Source organism: Pogoniulus pusillus, chromosome 15 (genome assembly GCF_015220805.1).
Source record: "Pogoniulus pusillus isolate bPogPus1 chromosome 15, bPogPus1.pri, whole genome shotgun sequence".
In the NCBI taxonomy this organism is placed as follows: Eukaryota; Metazoa; Chordata; class Aves; order Piciformes; family Lybiidae; genus Pogoniulus; species Pogoniulus pusillus.
In genome coordinates this window covers 5,907,772-5,933,826 of record NC_087278.1, presented here as the reverse complement: position 1 = coordinate 5,933,826, position 26,055 = coordinate 5,907,772, and the positions used below count along the sequence as shown (strand labels likewise).

Here is a 26,055-nt window from a genome sequence, read left to right as displayed (position 1 = left end):
ATGGCTCATGTGCCATTGATAAATGGTTGGTTGTGCCTTGCAAGTGCCCGTGGGCAGTGCAGGCTCAGTCTGTGATGCTGTACTGAGGATGGGCACATCGGTTCTTAAAAGCTACAGTGCCATGTGCTTGGAGTGGACATCAGATGTCATCATGGCTGTCTGCTTATGCTCAGGCTGACATGCTTCATGCCACAGAATCACAAAATGGCAGGGATTGGAGAGGACATCTGAAGATCAAGTCCAACCACCCTGCCAGAGTAGGATCACCTAAAGGAGATCACATAGGAATGTATCCAGGCAGGCCTTGAAAGTCCCCAGGGATGGAGGCTCCACCATCTCTCTGGGCAAACTGTCCAGGGAAACAATGATCAGCCCTGAAATACCGAACATGCTTCCAAGCTCTGCTGTCCTCCTGTGACAGGGAGGACCAGTACTTAACCCATCAATCCCAGAAAGAGCTTGTGGTGGGATAACCCCTAAGAACTGCAACATTATCAGCCTTAGTCTTTCTAGTTCATGTCCATGCCCAGCAACTTCTACTTGGCAAATCAGGGTGCATCATGGTGCATGCAGTTTAACTCTTCCCCTTGCTTGGCTTCTCACAGTATGTGCTATTCTTGTGTCTCTTCTGTAGCATGGCCTGGGTCTCCTTCACCTGCTGCATGGCCTCTGCTGTCACCACTCTCAATACCTACACCAAGACAGTGCTGGAGTTCAAAAGAAACCACTTCAAGGGCTACGATGGAAGCTTCAGGGCTCCGCCTCAGCATCACCAGTGCTTCATACAGCAGCAAATAAGCAGCTACTACATGCCCCAGGAAAAGCCTCTCCACTCAGTCTCTGAGGGAGTTGACTTCTACTCTGAGCTGCAGCAGAAAGTGTTACAGAGGGAACCAGAGCTGGAGCTGGATGAGGTCTTGGGACAGATGATCGGGGAGGATCGCTGTTAGGGATGAGTGCACAGGGGCAAAGCAGCGAGCTTTGGGAGGCACAAGAGCTCTGAACCAAACAGTAGCACCAGAGCTAGCAAGTTCTTGGAGATCACTTCCTTCTGCAGTTCAGGGAGTGAGAAGGAAAGGTGAGCACAGGGCCAGGGAAACAGCAGTGCTAACAGTAGCAGGATGAGTCTGTCCTAATCACCGTTTGACAGGTGTCCTCAGCTGAAAAGGTTGAAATTAGAGGGACATCTTGTTGGTGCCAGCTGTCATTTCAGACAGAGCTGAGGCAGATGTCCTCATCCTAGCAGTATTGCACCTGGGAATAGTCAACCAGTGCCATCTGGCTGACAAACTGCAGAGCTGGACCTCTGTAAGTGGGGTCACGTTGACCTTCTAGCAACACCCCTGGTTCAGTGCTACGGTGAAGGGCATAGGTGTGATAGTGACTGGCTGTGATCCTCTGAACACCCTTTTGGTTTTTCATTTCCAGGCCCAACCTCTTCTTCTCCCTGCCACCACATTAAAAGAGCTGCTGCAGTAGGAACAGGGGGGTTGCTTTCAGACATCTCTCTCCGCTCCGTAGTGACTCCCACATGCTCCCTTCTTGCTTCCTCCCCCCAAAAAAATCCCTTTTTGAGGTACTTTCCTGTCTGCCTCTTTCTACTGTGCTTCTCCACAGCCTTTAAGAAGCTTTGGCTCAGATTTGTGCTTTTTTTCTTTGCTTCTCCCCCTCTCTCCTGTTTCCCCCATTGTAAAAATCCCCCAGACTCATCATCTCTGGAAGGTGAAGCACTGTTTTAAATGACACATGATGCTGTACACAGTATTTATTTGCTCCACTGCAGTTCACAGTTCAAATACATTTTCCCAACAATATACAGACAGACTCTTTATTCACAGTGGGGATGTGTGTGTGTGTGGGCAGAGGAAATTCACATTATGGAGGAGCTAACATTACTGCACTTCAGTATCAGTTCTCACAGGAAGAACCTTTGGAGAATAACTACTTCAGCTAACAGCCACTTCACCTTTCCCAGCAAGGTGGTGGCTAGAGAGGAGGGAAGGGACATCCCTGTCTAATCCTGTGTTACTGGTCCTCACATTTTCAGTCCCTGTTGTGCAGCTGCATTAGCTGACTATGAATTATAAATACTAACCCCTGTCTGGAGGAAAATGCCAGGCCTAGAGTCATTGCTACAGTTGTGCTAATATGTACACAGCTATTTACACAAAAATACCATGAACCATATACAAACTCTTCATAGACCCTGGCATTAAGAGAGCAGGGCCCAAGGACCAGCCTTGGGGCTTGCAGCTAATCCTGAAGGGCTATCCTGGAAGCTTTTATATGGAAATGCAGGGATGGAGAAAAGAGTAGGTGATATGGCAAGGAGAAAATGTCTAGAGCCCAGAAGTGCAAACCCATACAGATGTGTCCTTCTGGAGGGAGGGTCTAAGTCCTGCCATCACCTTACTACTCCCAGGGAAATGCAGGGAGGCTGGGAGGGCACATGTCAGCAGGAGGACAGCAGACTCCTTTGCAATCCTCACCTCAGCCTCGTTTTACAGTGCCTAAGTTGTTGCCCTGCTCTGTGAGGAGCTGCTGGGGCACCAAAGTGGTTGTTTCCCACATGGTCATTTCTACTGCAAGAAAATTCACATAGTTGCTCTGGAACTACAACACAGGAAACTGAGGCACACTCAGAGGCATAGTTCAAAGCACTAAATACACTGTGAGCAAATGTGCCCTGGAGCTAGTCTCTTCCTCCTGGAACTGCACACAGGACTAAGCTGGCAAGGGAATGGTAATATTGAGACCAGAACAGGGGGAAAAATGCTCCAAAAAATCTTTCCAGTTCTATGTCTGAGCCTCTAAACTGTGAAGCAGTGCTGTGGGAATCAGCTTTGCTGTGACTGGACCTAGTGTGTCAGTGAGAATCTGCTGGGAATTGATTCCAAAAGAGCTGTGATGTACTTGTAAAAGGGGGTCCAGCCTATTGGACTGCAGTGAGATGTTACAGGGACACTGTGGGTTCATTAAAACCTCAGGGATGGATAGAAATAGGATGTGACCTTTTTAATTCTACATCACCCACATGATCCTGTCCTGAACTTGGGATTGGGGAAAGAAATACACAAGTGCAAAGGCTGGCAAATACTGCAGGGATCATCTTTCTCTAGTTCAGAGAATTCAGTCATAAATTGAGTTTGTTTGTGATCTGGAGGACAGACTGGAGAAGAGTGCTTAGAGCACAGGAAAAGCTGCAGACAAGACTAGCCCTGCAGGAGCCAGACAAAGGCTTCTCTCCAAAAAACATAAAGATTAAAGCAGGTGGTGTCCTTTGGCCACACCATTTGCCTTGAGTCACAATGGCCCACTCTAGGCCTAGAGCTTATTTGGCTGCCTGGGAATACTGTTTGGCCATAAAAAGGGGGGGGTCTTAAATCTCATTCATAAATTAAACATACAAAAAATATACATATACAGTATAAATTGATATATATATATATAAACCCTAGTTTTATATATATATATGTGTGTGTGTGCATATAAATTCTAGACACATTTCTGTGTTACCTGGAAGGAAGCATGCATAAACAGCATATAGAGGAGAAGATGCTGAACAAGGTTTCTCTGGCACTGGACAGCTCTGCCAAGCATAAAACTACCTCCAGCAGCATTCCCCAGAGAGCTGAAGAAAGGGGAAGTGTTTTAGCCTCCATTCTCCCTACACAGCAGCTTTCCTGAAGGTTCACAGAGCAGCTTCCTGTATTTTGCAGACAGGCCACAGGCCCAATCAAAATCTGAAGAACCACCAGGCTAGAGCTGGAAAAGAAAAGGCAAACAAAATCTAAAGCCAAAACCTACTATCATCCAGTCTAGTAGAGAAAAGTGATATATTCACAGGTCAGGAACTGAAACTGGGCACCACTATATGGAGAACCCATGTTTGCCCAAGTGAAAACAAGTGACCTCTGTCCCACCTGTCTGCTCCCTCTCTGATTCTCTCAGTCTCTTATGATTATCTTTCCTGGGTCTTTCTAAACTTGCCCTCCTCATTCAACTGCCAAAGTACAGCTGAACCTCACAACCTATCCAGCTTATGCCCAAAGTCTCTTTGCATCCCACTAGCCTCGTTGCATCCCCAAGGGCACCTAACCACATCTGCAGGGAAGAGATGAGCTGTTTTCAAAGGCCAGGATTTCATGAGGGATTCTTGAATAATCTCACCTTCTGAGGAAAGTCAACAAATTTCAGGCGGGCAAGAAACCGCCTCACTTCTCCACGGCTTATTTTGGGAGTGGTGGTGTCCTTCAGCCACACCATTCGCCCTTGAGTCATCATGGCCCACTTCAGACCCAGCTTGCTGACTGAGAGAAATCCTGGTTGCTTTTCAGAGGTTGCAGTTGTCGTCACTGTGATGTGAAATGCATCCTTCTGGAGATCGTTGATTCCAACTGGTCCACCAGAAAAGGCCAAAAAAAATAGTGGTGAGGAGTAAGTGACTACATTTCTTCCAAAGGAAATCTCACAGCCAAAACATCCACTGGACTGAGGGCATACTCAGTCTGACCTTACAATTGCATGTACTGCAGTTAATCAGAGAAAATTATTGTTATTTTTTTCCCACGGAAATAAATTGCAATTTTGATCAGAAATGGGAAAGGTTTGATTCCAGGTGATGGTTTTGCATGGAGTGTGGCTCAAGAGAGGTGATTCTTTCCCTTTACTCTGCTCTTGTGAGACCCTCACCTCAAATATTGTATCTAGTTCTGGTGTCTCCATCATGAGAAGGACACAGAGTGAAGTGAGTCCAGAGGAGGGCTACAAAGAGGATTCAAGGACTAGAACACCTCTGCTGTGAGGATAGGATGAGGGTGCTGGGATTGTTTCAGCCTAGAGAAGACTCCAGGAGGGGCTTAGAGCTGCCTTCCAATACCTGAAGGGATCCTACAAGAAGGCTGCAGAGGGGCTTTTCATAAGGGTGTCTAGTGACAGGACAAGGGAGGATGGTTTGAAGCTGAGGCAGAGCAGATTTAGACTGGATCTTGGGAAAATGTTCTTCAATACAAGGGTGGTGAGACACTGGAGGGAGGTTGTGGATGCTTCCTCCCCAGGGATGTTCCAGGCTGTGCTGGATGAGGCCTTGAGCAGCCAAGTCTAGCTGCCAGTGCCCCTGCCCGTGGTGGGGAGGCTGGAGTAGATGATCTCTAAGGTCCATTCCAACCTAAACCATTCTATGACACAAGAAATGGACAAATTTCAATACTGCAGATGGTTTTCAGGGAGCTTTCCTTCCACATCTGTTAACAGCTATGGTTATCTACCTCTGTAGAAAGGGCAATTGGTAAAGCAGGGGCAAGGCAGCTCATTCCAGTCACTGCAGAATGATGTGTACAGACCTCAGAAACCTCATCTTCTACTAAACCCCTCTAAAAATCACATTCTATTTGTTTTTGACAGAGATGTTTTTTTCTACAGATCCAATTAGATGTATCTTTATGCAGCAGCTTTTTTATGCTTCCTGGCCTACTGGACTCAGTGCTGGATGAACAGATCTTTTATCCCACATCTTGCCACGCTCCAAATGCCTGGCTGTTGGTTCAGCTGCCTTAGAAAGAGCAAGGAAATCCAACAGGCACTGCACTATTTTTTACAGCTGTTAAATTCAGACTTACTTTTGCCTGAAAACATCTTTAAATATCTTTGGATTCCCCTTTTCAAAAAGAAACAGGAAGAAACAGCACAGTTGCTATCTCAGAGAGCAGGAGAAGATGGCCAGCAAAGGCAGCAGTGTACCTGATTTGTGACAAAGAAAATTTTCATGGTGGTTCTTCATGCACCACCTTAAATCACAAATAGCTCCATAGAAAGCTCATGGTACAAAACATGTCAAACTCAGACCTTTCCTTGTTTAAACACAAGCAAGAAATGTGGTAGGTCTTTTATTTGCAAAGTGAGGGTTGGACAAGATCTTCCTTCAGTAGGAAGATGAATTTTATTTTCACCTATGTGTGGTGGACTTCAGGTGGTGATAGCTTTGAAGAAGAGGCCAAAGAGAACCAGGATTGTTTTAGTCTGGAGTAGAGGAGGCTGAGAGAGATCTCATTGTTCTCTATAACCATCTGAAAGGAGGTTGGAGTGAGGTGGGGGTCAGTCTTTTCTCCCTATCATCAGGCAGAAGGAGACAGAACAAGAGGAAATGGCCTGAAATTGTGCCAGGGAAGGTTTAGGTTGGATATTAGGAAAAAAATTATTTCCAGAAAGAGTGGTCAGGCATTGGAAAAGGCTGCCCAGGGAGGTGTTCAAGGAATGTCTGGACATGGCATTTTGGGACATGTTTTAATGGCCATGGTAGTGTTAGGTCAATGGTTAGACTCCATGATCTTAGAGGTCTTTTCCAACCAAAACAATTCTACACCCCATTTTTCTCAGAGCTAACTCTCCCTCCATATTTCTTTTAGCCTCCATTTGTACTCACCTGCTGAAGCAATGACTTTGTCTGTTGCATTGGTGAGGTCCAGAAGGACTGTAGGAAAAACAGGATGGAGCAGATAGAGGTGATGTAGCCCTGGGTGCTCAGGCCTGGGACCATGTTGCTGTTGGAATGAAGGACAGAAGAAAATGTTACAGCTGGCTAGCAAAGAGGAGTCTAGCTTAGCTAGAAAGCTAAGGGAGTTCTCTGACACTGCACTGTCTTTACATGGATCACAGAATCCTCAGTGGTTTTTCAGAGATGAAATCCTGCAAAGTGTTTGTTCCTAAAACAGAATTTCCTCCACAACTTCCATTTGAGATCTGGTTTTGCCAAAGACAGCTTGATGGGCAAAGCTAGAGTCTGGAAGTTTGAGTCTCTGTGCTCACTTGTGTGCCTGTGCAGAGAAGATGCACTCTAGGGCTGTGAACAAATCTGCAGATAAAACACCTCAATGTTGCAAGAAAAGAAAAACAAATTTACACAAAGTTTTGGGTTTGTAGACATTGACTTTCTGTCAATAAAGCTTTCTGGTGAAGAATCTGCACACAAAACCTCCTGTGCTCAGGCTCAGAAAAGTCCGAGTGCCAAAGCAAGAGGAAAAAGAGTTCCTGACAGCCTTCTTAGATGGCAAGTTGAGAGTTCAGTTACATTAGGAATACAAGACAGAGACTGCATGTGCTCCACAGAAAAGCCTCAAAGTGAAGGAAGGATGCTTGCTTACCCAAGTTTGTAACACAGGCTGTGCTTCATCTGCCCAGAAGAGAAAAACAGATCTCTTGTCCAAAGTCATGACTGACAACGCTTCAAGTTGCTGCTTCTGCCACGGGAACTCCTGGTTCCAAACAGGGAGGCCAGATCTGCCATCTATCGCCACCACCTCAAGGCAGAGGAGAGATCTAGCATTAACGGGTGTCCAGGTGTGGGTGAGCAGAGAGATTCTTTGCAGTGGCATGACCTGTGCTGTTCCCTTTCATGCCCGTGGCCACACAGTGATGAGTGTCAGCCACAGAAACAGGAACAGGAAGGAGCAAGGAATGCCTGCCCCTTTCTACCCAACTTCCCTCACTCCTACGCTGTCATTGCCTACCTTGCTTTCACTTCTTTTACCTTTTTGTTGCCATCTCCAGTCTGTGCCTGAAGCATGAAGTCCAGAGTTTGGTCAGCACCAAAGTAACCTGGTACAGGCTGGCTGCAAATTTGGAAAAAGAAAGACTCAGCCCCACAGCAGAAAGCCAACAACTTCAGATGGAGGCAGCACAGCTGCTTCCATCCTCCATTCTACCTCTTAAAAAGGCAGGATTTGCTATGCTAAGTAAGATATTCCATCCACTCAGAACTGTTTTAACTGCCAGGAACCATTTGCTGGTGGATCAGAAAAGTGAAATATGCTCAAGCTGCCCATGGTGCCTGTTAGAGCTGTCTCTGTGTGGGGTATCCCTTGCTGGGCTGCGCAGACATTTGTTTATCACCCTGTGACATGACCCTGTATTACTCTTCTCTTAGCATGAGAACCAGAACAGTTTTGCTAAGGTCATAAAAAATTACCCAGCCCCTTCAAAAGGTATTGGCAGATTTGACCTCCTGCTGAAAATGTATTTCCCAGGCTGCCTTAGCTGTAAGAAATGGCTCTTAATATACTCAGCACTAATGTCAGCTCACAGTTCTTTGTTTTCTCACTGCTAGCAGTTTCACAGACCTTTTTATAATCCTCAGCAGTTTAAATGAAGTCCCCTCTCATCCTCTCCCTTCTGGATGATGTAACATCATTACTTGAATACCCCTCATTATAACTGTTTTCTAACCAGCTTGCAAGCCTTTGGCTCTCTGAGTTTTATCTCTCTTTTCCATTAACTCACCACAGCTAGACACAAGATTCTAAACAAGCACAAACAATGTCTTAAAACCCAGGGAATCCAAGATGATATGGCAAGGCAGGATCATCAGAAGACATCTTCCCTCCTCTGCTTATGACATATTGCTGTACTTCACCCAATTAACCAAGTATCATAGGCTGCCTTTGACTAGCTCTACCAGCCTTGAGGCTTGCTGTGGAAATACAAAGATGGGATGAACTCATCACTTCTCCTGACAGTCCTCTTTAATGATGAATCTCACTCCAAGAAACATGCTTGCATTTCATTTTCTTAGAATATGAATGGCTTTTGCTCCAAGGCACTTGTTCTTGATATGGCAAGATTAAAATGCCTGTTAGCTCCTATTACTTACATATGCTTATGAACTCACCTCTCAGGCTTCTTTTTAATCATATTAACCCACTGGCCTGAAATCTTCCATACTAAAGCATTTTTTCCAGCCCTTTTCTCCACTTCTTTTTTTCCATAGCTTGCCTTTTAAAATGTGTATAGCAGAAAGGTTTCTGAACAGCAATGCCACAGTACAGCAGCAGTTTGACTGTTCATGATTACTACATCAAACAATGTAATTTGCTTTACAGACACCTTTGGCATCCAACACCACTGCTTTCAAAGCATTAGCATGGGACTATAGCTTGAAAGCTCTCCAGCAGCAAAAGAAAATAACAGGTAGTTCTGTCCTGTGGGTACAAACTTAAAACCTCTCCTAAGGTGCCTCTTCTCATGGCCCTTATGGGCAGAGGCCACCAACTGAATGCAGATCAGACATAAATATTATAGATGCTACCAATCAACTGAAAAATCCCCTGGGTGCTTTCTTAAATGAACCAGAAGGTTAGTAATTATTCCTGCCCAACAGTAATCCCCCAAAGCGACCTGCTATTAATCCTCTCTCATCTGAAAGAGCCATTTGCAACACAATTTTCAACTGCTTACCCAATTTCATGGTCTCTGAACTTGGCCCTTGTTTTAGGACTACTGATTCTCCCTTATGGTTTTCCAGAGATTTTGCAAAAGCAGTATGAAAACGTAGCACATCTGCAGTGGCCAGGTTGTTTGTCTTGGAGACTGTTTTCAGAGGGCAGGACAAAGTCTGGCTGGCTGGAGTTGTGTGGCTGGGGCAGATTTCTCAGGAAAAGGGGAACTCTCAGTTGGCTTTGCAAGCTTTATCTGATGAGGAACTTAGGTTGACTCCGCGGTGACATCCCTGAGCTGAATTTGTTGCCTAGCTTGTGTTGCTTCAGCAGAACTTACTTTAAGCCCTAAAAAATCCAAACCTTCTTAAGCAAATGTTTCTTGACAATATATTCAGTCTACCAGATTCCATCTCTCTTAACCCCAAGAAAACAGGCAGTGAAGGACCTGAACACAGTGGCCTTGAAAAACAACTGCTTTCATTATTTTTCAGTGTCTGTATGGCAACTCCTGTTGTACTCTGTCCCTTAGGAGGTCACAAAACCAGAAAAAAATAGGGTTGGAGTACAGTAACATGGAGTACTGAGAGGTTGGAAGATGGAGTTTCCACACTTGGAGATATTAAAAGCCTGTCAGCACACAGCCAACTCACTGAGCTACTTGCCCTAGCTGAACCTGCTTGAGCAGACAGATTGGCTTAGGCAATCCAGGTGCCTTCCAACCTCAAGTACATTGTGTTTCTGTGAAGGGAACAGGTAAAGCAGCTTCCAACCCTTCTTGAGTTGAACCCATAGACATTTTGCAATTTCTTAGTGGGTCCATTTCACAGGACCCATGACCTAGCTTTGCTTAGGCACTACCTGCTTACCCTTTAAACTAGACTCCAGACACATCTAGAAATCTCCAGACTGAGGGCCCAAAACACTTTTAGTCCATTTTCTTCCCTCATAGCATGATCAAGCAGCCACAATATGTTCCTAAACCATTACTTATACCCCCTCATCTGCCCTGAAGAAGACCTCTACCTGAATATCAAACCTACCTGAACATCTCTTTTTTTTCCTTAACTAAGTTCCAATGCCTTCTTTCTATAAATGCTCTTGGCAGTCAGGTAACACTGAGCTGGGAAGCTTTTCTCTAGACAGCAGAGCAAGCAATTTGTTTCCCACATAATTTCCCTCAACTGTGCCCAACTGCCCTTTGCAAATATTTAATACTGGGTAAGCTGAAATTGCTGGTTATTATCAACCCAGGAGATTTGGCAAATGACTTAATTGCCATGTGTGAAATTAGAGGCCAAGCAGTTTCATTTTAAGGTTTACATTTAGTGTAGATGGTGTGCTGGCTGTCATCAGGGTGCTCATTTTCAGTTTTCAAGGAACATTAAGATCTGTGGGCCACACTCAGACACCTTCCCTAAATACTTCACATCACCAATGCAATTTCTCCTCTCCACTGAGCTGGCAAGTGGCAGCCCTGAGCAGCAGATGGGCTGAACCACACACTGATAATCCCCTGAATTCCAATGCTACAACACTCCCTTGACATCAAGGATGGGTAGCTGAAACAGGCCCTTTACCTGTGATCACTCACAAGCACACAGCTCGTTTCCAGCCTTCTGTTCTTTGCTCTCTCTGCCCTCCTCACTTGCTCAGCTGTACATCTGCACACATCCAGGTCTTAGATTTCTCTCCAGACTTGGGGAATTGCTTTCTAATGAGCATATGTGCTAGACAAGTACAGGAAAAAGCAGGACAAACAAATGCTCCCAGTATGTAACCTGCTGATGTTCTGTAGTTCCAGAGTCCAGCGGGGCTCCAGATCCTCTCCCCGCAGTAGGATCAAGCTGTCTTTGGTCGTGATGAGCAGGTTGCTGCAGTTTGTGTCAGGTGTCTTCATCATCTGCAGGAATTCAACACCCCCACTGGAACAAACGGAGAGCAGAGAAGAGATTCCAAGGCTTTCATTTGCACATCTCAGCAGTAGCTGCCTGTCCACATGGCAATTCATTCTATCTAAGACTTGAGCTACTGTTGGAGAACCCTATTTTTTATCTAGAAAAAGATCCTCTGGGCACTCCTTTGGGCATTCCTCAGTTAAGTGGGCTAAAGTCAGGTGTGGGGTCTTCTGAACACCTAGAGTTACTATAAAAAACAGGAAGCTTGTGGGTTCACAATTGTTGCTACCCTGGCTGACCTTGACAACAACTGAGCATTAAAGAAGGAGCAAAGAAATGTAGGTCTGCAATGCTTTAAACAGACTGAGCTTCCCAAAGGGACTCCATTAGCTAGGAATAACCTCTTTTTTTCCCCTCTTTAGGTACAAATAGGGGGTGGATTTGAGGAACAAGGAGCAGGAGAAGCAAAGATCCCCTTCTATCATACTCTCCACTTCTTTTGCTACAAGAACCACGGGACAGGGAGGAAGCAATGGGTTCCCCCAGAGTACTGTTACGAAATGGACAACAAAAAGAAGGACTGCAGTGAAGTAGGAGAGACCATCTCTAGGTGTATTATGGGTTGTCTACCCTTCCTTTCCTCTCCCAGAAGATGACAAGTCCATTTCCTACCTGTAAATGTCAATGAGCTCTGACAGGTTGACAGATCTTCGCTTTTCCCACTCTGGCTCTTCCTGCTCCAGCACAGCAGGAAAGCGGTCCCGGTTTCTGGCTTGGGTAAAGATATCCCTCAGGGCAATTGCTTGGACATTACCTGCCAAGAAGACTAAAGATGAAGAGACCTGCCTGCAAAAGTTAATTCCCTTGTAGCACTGAGGGTCCCTGAGACCACTGCAGTTGTGGTAGAAGGCAAAGAAATGCCCAGAGCTGGAACTTCCCCAGCATGGGAACCATTTGTTGGGGAACTCCAAGATACTCAAGGTTGGCAGGTATTGGTGCTCTTGCACTTTTCCATGCCGTGGCACTGAGACTTGTTCCCACACTCTCTAGTCCCAGCTTTCACAGCAGAAGGCATAGCAGAAACATTTCAAGGATGCTCTGGGCCATTTTATGTGAAATGAATGTTTTCTTAGTAAGTTAAATTGCTGGAGAGGCAAAGTGCATCTTACCAAAACCAAACAGGATGTAGATGGCTCCTCGGCTGGTGATGTGGACTTGGGGGCCAATCACTTTGCCTTCTCCATTGATCTTGTACTTCACAGGCCCACCCAAAGCAGTCCCAGTCTTTCCTGAGACCAAGATGAAAAATGCATCAGGCTGCAAAGAGAGAGGTGCAGAGATTTTTAGCAGTCCTTTCATGCTCTTGTGAAAGCACTTCTCAGAATCTTCTCTGGTCCCCACAGCATGAGGCTCCATTGCTCTTTACCCCCACAGCAAGGTCTAGCTTGTGGTCTCTTTCTCTTTGCTCAGTCTGGCTTCCTGGGTGTCTTTCATGCTTTTCTCTTGACTGTAAATGCATTAAAGATGAAAGGGACTTCAAAAACCTGAACTTCTCTAACAACATTAATGCTAGAATTGTGGGGAGGGACAAGCACAGAGGAAATCTGTGTTTGAATTAACCACAAGAATTTGTTTCCTTCACAGAAGATGAATGCTCCTTTCTCCAGAGATCTATCTCAGCATGGCTTAACACTCACTTCAAAACAAGCCTTCACTGAACAGAAACATAAAATTCTCAAGTCCCATCCAGGGGTAAATAGTGGCCCTTTTGTTCATTGCTAGATGACAAGGAATGCAGGTAGTGTCATTATCACCTGATCTCACTGCTCTGACTATTTGAAAGAAAAAAGACTTCAGGGAAATCTAAGGAAATGAAAATGAGGGCCTCTTGCAGCTCCTGTTAGAGCCTTTCCACATGAGACTCTCAGTTCTTCCTCTAACTAGTGATGGTCCTTCCAAAACTTGAGAAGTGATATGCTGTACCTGTGTCTCCTTGAGAGCCAGAACAACAACATCCCTAATCCCATCTCCATCTACATCTGGAAGAGTTGCAGCTGGTGCAGCCAACATTCCACTTGAAAGGTGGATGTAGTTCAGCGTCCAGATGGTCTTGCCTGTGAGGAGAACAGGAAGAAAGAGACCTGCAGAACTTGGGGAACTGGCAGGCATCCTCAGATAGTTCAACAAAACCTTCTTGAAAGAGGGAGCAAAAGAAATTGTTTACTCCACTCTCTGAGAAAAGACAAGCCCACAAACTGGGACAAGCTGCAGCGGGAAGCAAAGTTCTTGCCCTAGCATTTCTTCAGATTGCCTTTTGAGTCACACCTCAAGTCCTCACATGCTTCTATCTTAGCACTGCTCTAGAAAGACCTGAACCCAAACCAATTCCTGAAATGGCAGAGAATCTTACTCTTGAAAGGAGAAACTAAACGAGAGTGCTGCTTTGCAGGACAGCAGTTGTTATCATCAGCCAGGAGTAAAGCCTGTAGGTAGATGCCAGAAAAGGGAACAGATGGGCAGTTCTGATATGCAAAATGCAAATCTGTGGCTCAGTTAAATTCCCATCAGCAGTCACTCCAGCACTACATGCTCAATCCACCTGAGGGGGAAAGCATGTTAGCAGACATGATGTCAAATGGTTCAGCAGCCCAGCATGGACCCAGCTGGAAAGTCAGCAAAACCTGATTTGCAAATTGGCAAACAAACAACCGAAAAAAAGGCAGAGTGAAATGAAATGCTTTTACTTTTCCTTGATTCTTTTGCCAACACTTCTCATTTTTCACTCAGGGTTAAAAACTGCTTTTCTGATGCTGCAGCTCTGTAGGGCAGGGTAGGGTTTCCCTCCGCATGACAAAGGAAGTGAAAGGCCAGACCCGCAAACGCTTGCACACGTTAATAACTCTACCCCTGCTGGTAAAGGAGACAGCCTGTGGCCCTTGACTGTGTAAGTACGGTGTAAACAATCTGGTCCCTAAAAGCACGTGAAAGATCAGAGACACTGCTCATTGACTGGATCTTTCACTTAAACCCAAGGTTTCTGGTATGTCTCCATTCCCTGCTCTGATTTCAAATTCATCCCTATGCCCACCTATAAATATTTCTGCCAGCAACTCACTGTGGTAGAACAAACAGCAATCAGAGAATGGAGATGCACATGACATGATTAAATATACAATATTCATTCATCTCCAGTAAATTCTTCCATGGACCTAATTTCTCTGGAAGGTTTGCTGGATGTGGCACATGTCCTTATGCAACTTCTTCAAGAACACTGATCAGCTTCCCAGTGATGTTAAGAAGGTGCTGAGTTGTACTAACAGCTCAACATTGTTAAGAAAGTATATTACCTATTCTTTATGCCATGGGGATGCTACAGGATGAAGATTAACACTTTGAAATGTTCTGAGATGGCAGGATGAAGAGGTTGCCACAGAGCAGCTATGGTTTGGATTGTCTTATCCAAAATCGTATTTTGACTCCTTCCTGTGTCTCACTGGATTACAGCCACCATGAAGGGCCAGCACTGAATCATCAACATTTATTAGTCCATTAAAGAAAACAAAAAAACAGAAGCAGATTTCTAATGCTGGTGTTTGACTCTACCTGTGGAGGCACTGAGAAGGCTGAGGAATTTTGATGTTCCCGTAACAAGGCAGACAGGCTCTGCAGGTGCCCCCAGTGACAGCCCTTTGCACTGCACACTCCGAGTCTCCTCTGGAAGCTGGATGGACCACAGGGTGCTGCCATTCATACCAGATAGGGCCACCACAGTTACAGAGGGTCTAGAGACACCTGGAAAAGGCAGGAAAGAGAGTAAAATCCTTTGTTATCAAAAGCTGTGATTCTATGATTCTATCTAACTGCTATGTCCATGCTGCCTCTGGCCTTAGAGCTTGAGCTACAACTTTATCTTCTAGACATGAGTAGCTTAAACCAGTCACATCCACACCACTTGAAAGCAAAGTTGAAAAACCCACCCCATAACTGAGTCTCTCTATCTGAAGAGTCTAGCAATGATCTTCAGACAAGTTGGGCTGTCGGCCAACACCATGGAAATTGGACCTGTGCTCACAGCAAGAAATGTGTCAGCTAGGCACAGAGGAACCAAGATCCTGGAGACAATCTGCTCAGTTGTGCTGGCTTCCTGGTGTGAAATGTGCCTGCTGTCAAACCCCACTCCCACAAAACAACAGCAAGCACCAAGTGGAAACCTTAAGTGACTCCCAAGGCAGATGCCACCTCATGTGAATGTCCTAGATTGATGTAATTCTGGAGCACTAGCAGGTGACTGGCAATCTGAGAGCTTTGTCCTTATTTTTCCAACAGACTTTTACTATTGTGTAAACCAGATTGAATGCAACCAATTGGTGCAGCTCAGGGATCTTTTCCTAATTCACCAATTAGAACCAAAAAAAAAAAAGTACCCCATGCCATTTCCATTGACTGTTGGCTCAGATTCCAAATGTGAGCAACTTTTAGCTCAGCCTGCCCTCAAACATAGCTGTGGTCACTGTGATGTCCACTTGGCATGCTCCTATCACAATACACATACATTCCAAAATAACAACAGTCCCAGCTGAATCCAGTTTTACCAGGCAAACAACACATGACCTGACTACACAAAGGGAGAAACTGCACCACTGGCTGAAAGCAAGTCTGAGCCTACTCTCCAAATCAAATCCCCTCTCTTCTCAAGCTGAAAATCACCTGATTTATGCTAATGGGTTGCCTCAACCCCTTCATTTAGTTTGGCAAGGACCAATAACAAGTAACTCTTGAATGCAGCTCATAGCTGAAGTATGTAGAAGATGGAGAAACAGCTAAAAGTGTCATAGCTGAGTCCATGAGGTAGCTATCCCAAGCTTATCTCTGCTTGACACTGTGAATGCTCTGAACACAAGCTACAGGAGGGCTGATGTCCAGCTATTCAGGCTTAGGATTATGATGTGTTTAGACCTGATTTAGTATCTGCTTTTTGTCTTGCAGCACAGCTGTAGCCCAGGAGGCAGCTAGGTATGATTACTTCCATTCAGAGCATGCTGAGAACTGGATGTATGTCTGTGATGAAAAATAAATACAATGCAAAGGCAAACACAGAGTACAAGGACAATCTCCACAAACTGAATGTAACCTTTACATCAGCAGAATCTCCTGCTCTCACTTTCTTTTGTAACTTATCTCTACAGCTTGCTCTCTGCTCATTGGTTTGTTTCTATAGGACTTGCTGTGAAATACCAAGGGCTTTGCTAGCACCATGAGGAAGCAGCATTTTTCCAATCCTCTAACTTTTATTACCCCACCCTTTCAAGAGCCAGGGAATTTTGGTCCTACAGAAGTTCTCTCCAGGCTGCACAATGCCTGCTTGCTCTCTGAGTATGTCTCTGAGGTTGAACACATACACATAATTTCAGGTGGTGCCAGGCTAGGCAGATGCAGCACAGCAGGCATCTAGGAGCCCTACAGGACTTCAGAAGCCCAGTGCAATAGGATGCCACTGGACTTGGCAGCCCCTGTGGCCAGTATCAGCAGGCTGCTGCTATGTTACCTGATGGTGTGAGGCTTAATAAAGCGAAAAGAGACAGGAGGAGAAAGCAGGAAGCTATCTGCTAAACAGTCAGGCACAGTAGCTTCCCTATTATCATCATCCAATCTTTTATCTGTGAATTAACAATGACTTGGAACCTGGCAAGTATATGGAGTGACCTGGAGAAAAATGCAGCAAGGTGAGGGTGTTTTCTACAACACCAATCTACAGCTGCTCTGATAAAATCCATGAAGCTCCTTGTCGGCAAGCAACTGGCTAGAGTTCAGGAGAATGAGAGTGCTCCAACAGTCTGATCTGCCATCACTGTCCCTGTTGTCAACTACCCTTGGTAATGACCAGAATACCAGATCACAGCTCAGGAAAGAGTCAAGTCTCTACCAGTGAATCTCATTTGTGACCTTTGCCAAGCTGCTTCCCTTCTGTGTGCTTCCACCTGTGCGTCTGTAAAACGCAGGTAGCTAGCCTGAGCTCTTCTGTGAAGAGATAACAAGGGTGGATGAAATCCCACTTTATTTTCAACTGCTTTTGTAGAGCAGTGCTTTCTGATCACTTTATCTCTGCTCCCAAACCAAGTGTGCACAAATGCAGCACATCCTGAGGCAAGCCCATCTCTTTGTGCTGTATTTGTGCACACTTGCAAAGAGATGGACTTGCCCTGGGATGAGATAGGGGAAAACAGATGATATTCATTCAACAGGTATGGAAGCAGAGGCTTTCAATGGAAATTACAAGCAGTATGACAATGCACAAGCAAAGCTCACCAGCTGTTTTAAGGAACTCTGAAACAAGCAAGGCAGTGGATTTGCAGTGGTAGGGGCTCTTCCCATGCCTAAGACAAGCATGCACAGGTCCGTACAGACATGTACAGAAAGAAGAATGGAAAGGAGCTATGGAGCTTACCCTTGACACTGGCATTCATCAAAGCAGTGAAGACAATGAGGATGTCAGGGATCCCATCGCCGTTCACATCAGACAGCTCCAGCGGGGATAGCACACCGCCTGCAAGTCACAGAGAATCACTGCAGTGCTGCCAAAGAGGTCACCCAGCCTATTTCCCATGCAGGGAGAGGAGGGCTGGCCTAGAAACGTGGACAGCCAAGCCTCCCAGAGTTTGCTAGGGAAGCACCAATGCCAGGCAGCTCACACCATGGCAAAACATTTCATTGCACGGAAAGGAACACAGCATCTGGGTCACGGAAAGGAAAGGGAAGTGGAAAATGGAAGAGCTAACAGAGAAAGATTTCTGCATCCCACTTCACTTTCTAAGGTGATGTGGGAGTCACATGTCTTATGAAAGGCTTAGACTTGCAAGCCAGAAGCAGAAAGCAAGGAGGGAGAGACATATCTAGAGCTGGCAGAAATGACTTCACCCATCGCTGTTACTTTACTGCAAAAGTCAGAATGGGAGATACTTCAGAAATGTTACCAGTGGCCTGTATAGGACAACAAAAGATCACAAATTTTCCTTTATGGATTCAAGTGGGACAAGAAGACAGAAGAAATAAGGTTAGTAGTGCCAGTTAGGAGACACAATGACTTTTATCCCACTCCTTCCAAATACACTCACACACTTCAGCACGGAGGTGCTGGTGAAACTCAGGATGCTGACAGGGAGGTGCTACATTTTAAAGTGGGCTGGGCCATCTCCAGGGGGAACAGAGCATATCATCCAGACAAAAAGGCAGGATGGAAGAGGAGTCAAAATAGTTTTGGTGTTGACAGAAACAAGATTTTGTGGCATTATTATCTACTTATGCCAGATTTCACAGGCCTCAGCTTGAAGAGTGAGCAGGGGACAGCCGCCTGTCTGTTACCTCGGAGCATCTGCAGTGGTGAGGAAGGGCCTCTGCTCCGCCCTGGCTCTCCCAGATAGGTCTCTCCCGCCGATGCCCAGCCTGGGAGCTGCCACCTCCCCCACGCCAGATGCTGTTCCTGGGGCTTTCTCACCTGCTCCCTGCCCTAGGTTGCGGTTCCAGGTGTTATGCAAGTCTCTAGGGGGACAGGGAATTAGAAAGGCGCACACCAACACAAGGATCATGGAGATCACCACAGTGAGCAAGAAAATGGCAGTGCGCAGGTATGGCATGAGGGAGGAAGCAGCCTTCTGCTCCAAGCTCCCGGTCGTCTCTGCAGGATAACCCTCGGGTGCGCTCTCTGATGCGTGCTGCTTTGTCATCCCAATCTCCACATCAGAGTCAGGGTCCTGCACCTCCTCGGGGGGGCTCTTCCCGTTCTTGACACCCCCATTCTTCTGGATGTTGAGTACCAGGTCATCTTCACTTTCATCACTATCGGCCTGAGTGAGAGGATCGTATTCCCCAAGGTCTGGGCTCTTCTTTCCTGAGGGAAGAGATGGAGAGAGACAATGAAGCATGAGTTCCTCACTCTTGCAGGATTTCAGTGGAGAAAAGGCAGCAGTGGAGCCCTCCCCCTACAGAAGGGATGACAGCACAGTCTGCATTTTGCATGTATCCAAGTGTAAGTCTGTCTATGCTTCAGAGTAGCAGCTGCAGGAGAAAAGATGCCAACACTTCTATTTCCCCGAGATACAGGCATATGTATCTATGCAGACATGCAGATATGGGTGTCTATAGATGTGGAATTCATGGAATGAGGATTATTAATTATCATTAGAATTATTAATTAGAATTGCTATTATTAATTCTAATATGTTCCTGTTTGGTAATGAAACACATTGGCATGAAATCATGTTTAATGCTCTGAGTACCTACACCACTCTCTTGACATCAGACTCTGAACTCCTTCAGCATCTGCCAGCTTCTCATTCCACCATAGCCCCTCTTCACTTATACTCTGTGTTCTCTGGGGAGACCTGTACAGGGTTAACCCTCCTGGGGGGAGTGATCTTGAACCTGACCCCAGGTGGTTTTGACCTCTCCCCAGGGGTGGGTCTGAACACTACCAGGTAAGGGTGGTTAGCCCGCTCCCCCTTCCTGTCTAAGATCCATAAAAGCAGGGGGACTTCTCTTTGCTCTCTCTCCTCTGCCTTCCTGCTCACCATTCCTGTTTCCTGCTGATCTTTGTTACACCGTGTGGCCAGCACCCACGAGGTGGACAAATCCATTGCCATCAAATCTGGTTGTATATTTACCTGTTTTGTATCTTGTTTTCCCTTCCCTATATCTTTGTAACTTGCCTATCTCAGATACCTTTTATTTATTGTTAAACTTTTCTTCTTTTAACTTCCTAATCGCAGTGAGATTGTCTCTTTGGGTCTGCATACCTTTTCACTCTCTCCATCTAATTCCTTTTCTTTTGGGAAAGAAGGGGGAAAAGCATCCTATAAATTGTTACTGGTTCTATCAATTATATTTGAGTTTCTGGGAAATTTAAACTAGAACCAAGACAGGGACCATCTGAAACTCATTTTTATCCTCCTTCTCCTGCCAGGTCCAAGCAGCACCACTGCCTTCTAGCATGGCACATCAGTTGTCCTGCTTTGTGAGGGATAGGAGGGATAGTACACTACACAGTTTCCTTGCAGTGCTGGTAAAAGTAATTATCAACTGAAGATGAAGGCAAAGTGATTTTGCCCTTTTGGGCCAGTAACATGCTGGTGTCTGAAGGTGCCAGGGCTGTTTCTCTGAAACACAACCTTTCTGCATGGTTCAGCACTGAGAGAGGGAGTGCTCCAGCCCCTGCAGCAGGAAACCACAGTGTCCCTGCATTGCTCCTCCTCCCACCACAACAAACAGCTTGTGCTTGGCCTTACCAAGACAGATAACTTAATACTGGTGGCTTCAGGTGGTGGTATAGTAAAGTAGCTTAGCTTTAGGTGTCTTTGCCACAGATGTCTGGCACACAGACAACTTCTCTGCCAAGCCCAAGACAGCCACAGGGAGTGTGACAAGGGCAAGTGCAGAGCCTGGTTGCACATACTGGCATAAGGCCAGGGCCATCTGTTTATGGGTGCAGGCAAGATCACACAGACTGACTGCCCTGAGCTACGAGTGGAAGATCACGTCTCAGGGAGCTGCCCTGTGCCACTAGGCTGGGCATGGAGCCATGGCCACTGCTCTGGTGATTGCTGAGGCTCAGCTTGTTTCAGTCTTTCTCCTATTGCAAGGTGGGACTTTGCTATTCCAGATATGCTTCATTTCCCTTTGCCTAAAGCTGACTTGAGACAGGAGCTAGCTTGTGCCTAAAGATGTCTGAAGTGATACATGCAAGGCATAAATAATAAGCAAAAATAAGCAAGCTGTAACCACTTTCAGAGACAAAGAAAAGGGGAAGGCTTTATAGAGCAGACATTTAAGGGCTTTCATGATTATTTTTCCTGCATAAGACAATATGCCTTACTTCTGGTTTTCCTGTAAAAGCAAGACTCAATTTACAGGGGTACTGTAGTACCTAGCTAGTGCAACACACCTATTTTTGCAGCAACTAGAGTCTATTTTGCACCACATGCATTTCATTTTTTCTCATTTCTCACCCCACAAGAGAATTTTCACTTCCCCTTTCTGTACTGCATGTAAATGGTATTCAGTCAATCCCACTAAAACCCACATATCCCACATTAAGTGGTGCAGCCACCACAACCCACCCACACTGAACAGTGGGGAAAAAAAGATGGCCAACAATATATCAGACCCTTCCCTTTTGAATTAGGGCCTCCTACAAAAGACTGAAGTAACAAAAAAAAAATCCAGTACATATAGACAATCCAAAAAGCTGTTTGTTGTGGAGGCAGAGCACCCAGCTAACAGATACTCTACTCCCATGGGATAGTCCAGTATATCCCTGTGAGACACTGCATTGCTTCACATAGATCATAAAATCATTGAATGGTTTGGGTTGGAAGGGACCTTATGGATGATCTAGGTTCAAGCCCTGTGCAATGGGCAGGGACACCTTCCACTGGACTAGGCTGATCAAAGCCCTGTCCAACCTAGCTCCTGAACATCTCCAGGAAGGGGGCATCCACAATCTCCCTGGGCAACTTGCTTCAGCATCTCACTACCCTCACTGTCAAGAATTTCTTTCAAATGTCTTGTCTAAACCTACCCTTTTCCAGCTTCAATCCAATCCCCCTCATCCTATCGTAACAAGCCCCTGTAAAAAATTTCCTCCTCAGAGTTCTTGTAGGCCCCCTTCAGGTACTGGATGGCTGCTTTAAGATCTTCCTGGAGCCTTCTCTTCTCCAGCCTGAACAAACCCAGCTCTCTCAGCCTGTCCCCACAGGGGAGGTGCTCCAGCCCTCTGATCATCTTTGCAGCCTCCTCTGGACCTGCTCCAACAGTCCAATGTCCTTCTTGAGCTGGAGGCACCAGAACTGCACACAGTACTCAGGGTGGGGTCTCATGAAAACAGCAGAGAGGAAAACTCACCTCACTTGGCCTGCTGGTCACAGGCTTTTTGATGTAGCCCAGGACACCGCTGGCCTTCTGGGCTGCAAGAGCACATTGCCAGCTCATGTTGAGTTTTTCATCAACCAACAATCTGTCCTAAATGTATGTGCAAAGTGTAGACTTTTCAGGAAGCCTTGATAATGTTGACTCCATTCTGTGAACAGCACAGAAGGCCACTGACCTCAGTGGCACATAGCAATCTGCTCAGAGACTGCAGTGACAGCACAGGGTGGATTTCCCAGGTGCCTACGCAGCAGGTTGTGCTGACAAGTTGCTGAAAGGGTACTCAGCAAAAACAAATTCCAGAGAGGACTCACTGGCAGGACATTTGCAGCTTCTCAACACAGATCCAGATGTGCCAGTTCAAGTCAGGTCAGAGTGGTATGAAAAGCAAATGCTGCTGGCCCAAGAGCAAATGGTATTTAGTTTGGGAAGTCAAAGTCAGGCAGTTATGTTAAGCAGACCTCTCCTGGTTGTAGAAACCAGCGTGCTTTGAGCAAAACAACTCAACAAGACACACTTCAGATGTGCTGGGATTTATTTCATCATTTAAATTAGAGACTGAAACCTGCTGTATATCCTTGCATTGACAGGAACGAGCTTTATCAGAAAGAGTTTTGTACTGGATCTCTAGGAGTCACATCCAAACTAGGCTTCACTCACTCAAACTGGCAAGAATGGAGATACTGGCAGTGCTGACAGTGGTGTCAACCACAATGTGTAATAGGAACACCTTTCAGCTGAGAATTGCTGACCAGAGGCTAGGCTACTGAACAGTATTGACTTACAGCTGTTGGTGATCTACATAGCAAAAGATTTACTGAGTTACAGGAGAGATGTAAAGCAGAGAGCTGCTCAGTCTTACTCCACATCTAACTCTGACCAGGAACTAGAAACTGGCATTCCTTCTCCCTGTCTTCCCTTAAAAAGTTAGCCAGCACTCTCACCAGGCACGGCCACTCAGTAAGGTCAGGCATAACATTTAACCTCAGGATTCAAGTGCCCGTCTCCCACTGTTTGTATAGAGTCCTAACAACAGATCTGTGAGTGTTTTGGGAATGCACTGGAGGTATTTTAAGGACATATTCAGCCCAGCCTTCTGAGGCTGTTCTGTGGTGCAGAGAATACATAACTCATGATTCACCTGGCTAGAGACAAAGCAGAAGGAACAGGATTCTCAACGAGGCTTTAGGTCACTTGCTGTGGGATACCACAACTGCTTTCCACCAATCCTTCCCAAATGAGTGTCACCAGAAAAGCATAAATAGAGAGACATAAATAGTAGTAAAGAATCTCTGAAAATAAGAGCAGTCTCACTCTTTTAGAGAACTATGATTTATTGAGAAGTGCTGCTGAAGTCAAATTCTTCCATTTCTGGTCAAGAACAAGGCTAAAGTTGAGAGAATACACTTTGTCCATCAAGAAAAAGCTAAAACTGCCTCTGTTGCAAGTGATCAGCTGTCAGAAAAGTCAATACCCCTAATGCAGTTTTCAGCTTTCCATCATGTGTAGATCCAAGTTGGCTTTTTGGTCAAACTCTCATCCTGCCTCCCTTGAAACAATAATCACTGTGTGACCTTCATGATAAATTAGTCCCTATGCTAAAGCAAACAGTCTCCATACCTACCTTGAGCAATTCTGTGGCTCTGTGTATGTAACAGATTTGTTTAACTCATACTTTGTTATCTATCTTTTGCATACAGGTCTCTAAGTGTATACAAACCTTGCATCCACTTTACAGGGACCGAGTTCATATCAGCAAAGTCAATTTCCCGGTTAAAGGTAAACAAAACACTTCTGTTTTGACCTGCTCTAAACTGTATTCCTTTTTTTCCATGGCACCAGTGAGAAATCTGTGGTTACAATCAACCTGTGGAACTGCTGCTCTTGGTCTCTGTCTAAGTTACCAGTTGGGTCACCCTGGATCTTTTTTTATAGCCACTGGAAGAAGAGCAAATGCTGAAGGGGGAGAAAAAATGTCCCACAAAGAGCAGTTAAACTCTAAATTGCACTGCCTGACTTTGAAAATCCCTCGTACATTTGCCTAATAGTTTTTGCAAGGGCAGCTCTTGCAGCTATTGCAGTAGAAGAATGTGACCCCTCAGAGAGGAAAGGATGCATCATATGATCATGATTTGGAAAGGAGGCATCTGTGAGGTGATCTGTGTTGGAATCAGGTCCCCCTCATAATGAAATATTAATTTCTGGTGCTGATGGCTTGAAAGATATGCCTTGTAATCTTTTGGTTCTGCTTTTGACTTACTGGAAAGGCTTTCCTTTGTGCTTACTTTGGAGTGAAAAGAGCAGATTTTTGGACTTCAGATGATTACAGTTTTCTGTACGTTATTCCAGTGATGACTGGTTTTAGTCCTCTGTACTCACTTCATGTTCTGAGTTCTTGCCATTTTTTTTCTCCAGTTGGCAGTTGCCAGGCACCAGTCACTGGGTACTGCAGGCATAGTCCTAAGCCCGTGGGGAGACAAGTTGCCACATATTGATGTAATTAACTGTATGAGGTGCAGCAGGAAAAAAACACCTCCAACAACAGACTTTCTGCTTTCTCATTGCTGCTGAGAGCTGCATTTTTCAAGAGTTAACTGCACAAACAAGGTATGTTACAAACAGTTTAACCTAAGGACTGATGAAAGATCTGCTTTCTTAACTGTAATTGCAAGGCCTGTGCTCTTTCTCAAATCAATGCCTCCCAACAGCAGATATTGAATAGATCATGCTAGTAGCAAAGGTCCCAGAAGAGATCTGTACTTGTTATTGTACAGTTCCCTAGTGGAAATATACACACATGTCTCCTAAATAAACTTCATGTAAAATGCATTTCTTCCCATTCAGGCAAACATACACATACGTAACCAGAAAGAAACTGATTTGCAAATAGAAGTTCTTTGTACAAGATCTAACAGGCACTACACAAACTGAAAAATAATGACTCCTGATACAGGCTACTAAAAGCTGGTGGGAAGGGCCCTAGAGACATTACTGTGAGCTCTATTGATCAATGGAGGAGGGAAGTACATGACCTGCCCACTCAGTGCAGCTTCACAGACTGGGGCACTGCAGGACCACAGTCCAGCAGCACATGGCTGGGCCCTGTCTCTGTCCCATGGCTATCCTGAAAGCAAAACATAGTCACAAAGGGCAATGAGACACTCTCTCATTGGGTTAAGGCAGCCAGGTGCATTGGCACTGTCTCAAATCTGCTTTCAAGGTCTGGTTTCACAATGTATTTTCAGTCCTTTTTAATCTTCTGGCTGAAGAGAACGGTTTGGTTGTTGGACTGCTGCTCACTGCCTTATCTTTGAAAGATCCTGTTTCCCAGCACAATAGTCCCTTATACTTGCACAGCCTTTCATCTCGTTGGAGATCTCTGCCTCAAAGAGTGGTGGTAGGCAAACTTGAAACATTTACCTGGGTGACTGCAGTTGCACTTACCGAACTCCTGGCCTGGCTTTCGGGTGAAAAACCCATCAAGAATGAAACAGAAAGGGGCTAACGCTTTCTGGCGGTGGTGGCGGCGGCTGCTCCGAGCCCTGCGCCCACTGCTATGCGGCCTGCGGGACCCAGCGCATCCTCCCGCTGCGTCCGGACGCAGCTCCCCCGAGGGCTGCGGCCAGGCCCAGGCAACCCACCGTCAAACAATAACGCCCCCGGCGCCCCGAGGCGCTGCCCCGCTCCCTGCAGCCTTCCCTCCACCAAAGGCACTCGGGCAGAGGCCGCCGGCACCCTCGCAATGCCTGCGACCCCAGGGCGGCCAGGCCCGTCCCCTCACCCCAGCGCTGGGCCTCGTCCCACATCACCACATCACCATGGCAACGCACCCCACTGCCCCGGCCCGCGGCAACCGCGCCTCACCGCCCCTGAAAGCGCACCCGGGCGTGGCCGCCTCGGCTCGGCCTGGCCAAGCTCGGCGCCAGGCGGCCCGAAATCTCCCCTAGCCCCGCGGGGCAGCCCCCTTACCCGGCAGCTTCAGCGCCCGGGACAGCACCGTGGCCATGCTGGAGCAGCGCACTGCGCCTGCGCCT

At 46.0% G+C, this 26,055-nt stretch overlaps 2 protein-coding genes across 6 annotated transcripts in view; one reads left to right on the top strand and one right to left on the bottom strand.

Moving 5' to 3' along the window:
• The window catches only part of GSG1 (germ cell associated 1), a 115,876-nt gene extending 114,062 nt beyond the window's left edge, over positions 1 to 1,814 (top strand). For all 5 annotated transcript variants that reach the window (XM_064155076.1, XM_064155077.1, XM_064155078.1 and 2 more), the window contains exon 6: positions 635 to 1,814. In XM_064155076.1, the coding sequence (XP_064011146.1) occupies positions 635 to 950 (316 nt within the window). In that variant the 3' untranslated portion in view covers positions 951 to 1,814. The remainder of the gene's footprint in view (positions 1 to 634) is intronic.
• Positions 1,751 to 26,055, bottom strand: FAM234B (family with sequence similarity 234 member B). Its single transcript, XM_064155074.1, has 13 exons — positions 25,991 to 26,055; positions 18,597 to 18,989; positions 17,550 to 17,648; positions 14,708 to 14,896; positions 13,088 to 13,218; positions 12,274 to 12,421; positions 11,777 to 11,918; positions 10,988 to 11,131; positions 7,526 to 7,607; positions 7,140 to 7,295; positions 6,422 to 6,539; positions 4,171 to 4,397; positions 1,751 to 3,765 (listed from the first exon to the last, which is right to left on the bottom strand). The coding sequence occupies exons 1-13, from the start codon at positions 26,025 to 26,027 to the stop codon at positions 3,760 to 3,762; spliced, it is 1,872 nt and encodes a 623-aa protein (XP_064011144.1). The 5' UTR covers positions 26,028 to 26,055; the 3' UTR covers positions 1,751 to 3,759.